The sequence below is a fragment of the Pollachius pollachius genome (assembly GCF_949987615.1).
Source record: "Pollachius pollachius genome assembly, chromosome: 20".
Lineage (NCBI taxonomy): Eukaryota > Metazoa > Chordata > Actinopteri > Gadiformes > Gadidae > Pollachius > Pollachius pollachius.
Window position 1 is genome coordinate 8,253,595 of NC_136953.1, and position 2,279 is coordinate 8,255,873.

Below are 2,279 nucleotides of genomic sequence, written 5' to 3' on the forward strand. Positions count from 1 at the left end.
TGTTTTACATTTTATAAATCATCCTATGTTGGCGAAATCTCTCAACAGTTCTTGGGTTTAAATTTGACTCTAAATCCATAACGACGCCCTGCAAAACATTGTTCTCAGTTCTGACGTTGGTCGGATTAAAGTTCTCAAGAAATTACCTTTCCACTGCATGATATCATGTTTGTTGGTTTGTGCCATCCGTTACCAAGCTTCCCTCTTTGCTGGAAGGATTATCTCTAATGATCTCTAATTATATCTATCTCACATAACTACATCAATATGCTCATAAGCCATTCTAATGGGCCAAAGTCACCTAGCGGTCAACCCAGTTCTAACTGCGACCTGGGTGGGGGAGTCCACACTCCAGCGAAGCTCACGAACCAAGATGGCTGCTAGGGTGAACAAAGGCCATAGCAACCCACTCTTAGGAACCCATTGGAGCGCACTAACTCTGTACGTTCTCCTCGTGTGTGTGTGCGGTTCTCCCCTCCTAAACATCCACAGGCCACGGTGTCCACTTGGACTCTCTAGGAAGGAGTCTTTCTGTGATGACGAGTGACGGAGCGACAACCATGTGGAGCAACAACCAGCTCTGAACCCGCCCCCATACCCTGCTCGACCAATCCACATTGTCCTCTGATTGAGAATGAAAACGAGATGCCAACTAGGCTGCATCTTTCACCCTATACCCTGTTTTACCCCAGTCAACCTGTATAACCTTCTTTATCTCTCCCCCTCTAACACACCCCTAAACTAAACCCCCCTCCCCCGTTCACCAGCTGTGCCGTTCATCCCTCACCTCTACATTATATGATATAGCTTTGTGTTTCTCAGACGTCAGACAGGAGGAAGCTTGAGGGGGGAGGGAGGGTCGCCGTCTTCCAGAAGTGATCAAACGAACGCGAGACAACAGAAGAAATGAACGCAGTGGGGGGGCGCGGGGTTGAGACCACCCAAACAAGAGCTCCCAACCAGCTCTCTCTCTCTGGGGGTGGGGGGGGGGGGACCGTTCAAACAGCAGGGCAGATCAGAAGGGCACAATGTCTATCATCTGCCTCTGCTTCTTCATCCCTCCATCTCCCCCCCCACCCTCCCCTCCTCCTCCTCCCCCCCACTGTGTCCTCATCTCCTCCTGCTCCCCTCCCCCGTCCCCGTCCCCGTCCCCGCTCTAGACGGCGGCGCCCAGCAGCTCGTCCGTCTTGGCCATGACGGCGATCTCGTTCTGGTTGGAGTCCAGGCCATAGAACTTGACCTTGAGGCCGTCCACGGGGTGCACCACAGGCACCGTGACCACGCGCGGGAAGCCGCGCGACGCCAGCTCGAAGCGGCCCGTGCCGGCCAGCTCGATGGCGAGGACGCGGAGGAACAGCGTGGCCAGCTGCTTGCCCAGGCAGGAGCGCACGCCGCCGCCGAACGGCAGGTAGTGGAAGCGGCCCTCGCGGTCCTCGCCGCGCTCAGCGCTGAAGCGGTCGGGGTCGAAGGCCTCCACGTCCTTGAAGACGGCCGAGGTGTCGTGGGTGTCCCGGATGCTGTACATCACGCTCCAGCCCTTGGGGATTTGGACCCCCTGGAGAGAGAGAGGGAGGGAGGGAGGGAGGGTTGTTTGAGATTGCTTATTCCGTATGAAAGTGGCAGAAGTTTGAAAAGGGGGATAAGGAGGGATAGAGGAGGCGGAGACCTGACGTTTGTGGAGCTTAGAATGAACCAGCAAGACAAAGGGAGAAGAGCTAGTGTGTGTGTGTGTGTGTGTGTGTGTGTGTGTGTGTGTGTGTTTGGTGATGAATGACTAATAGGAGATTGAAGGACGGACTGAATCAACAGCATTAGGATCTGAAGTGTGAGGACCCATCTAGGAACAGGATCAGGGGGACCACACACACGCTCACCAAACACTCAACACACACACGCTCAAAAGATTAGCTCTCCGTTCCCTCTGTCTGGGACCGAGTCGCTCCAAGAATGAACAATTCCAGAAAGGAAGGAGAAGAAAGGATGACATCTGCAGGGATCATTTCGAAAGAGGAGGGGGAGTACAGAGAAAGGCGGGCCCGCCTCCGTTCAAACGCTGCGTGTTTCAATGTGAAACATCGTAAAAACATAAAAACAAAAAAACTGCGCCAGCAATTCTGTCAAGTGTTGAGCAATGCAGATTTATTTCAATTGTAGTGCGGTCAGTGCGGTTGTGGTCAATGATGGTGCGGTCAGGCAATCCTTGTGTCAAATCGTAAACAGTTTCAGTGATGTAATTATAATGCAGCGTTAAATAAAAGGGTTGGTCGAGATCTGTCTTC

General features: G+C 53.1%; 1 protein-coding gene across 1 annotated transcript in view; it reads right to left on the bottom strand.

Annotated features, from left to right (window-relative positions):
- Positions 1–1,156: 1,156 nt before the first annotated feature.
- Positions 1,157–2,279, bottom strand: part of cyp26b1 (cytochrome P450, family 26, subfamily b, polypeptide 1) — a gene marked incomplete at both ends in the record, with an annotated part of 10,385 nt that continues 9,262 nt past the window's right edge. Inside the window, one exon of the mRNA XM_079758248.1 lies at positions 1,157–1,555. Coding sequence (XP_079614374.1) covers positions 1,157–1,555 — 399 coding nt within the window. The remainder of the gene's footprint in view (positions 1,556–2,279) is intronic.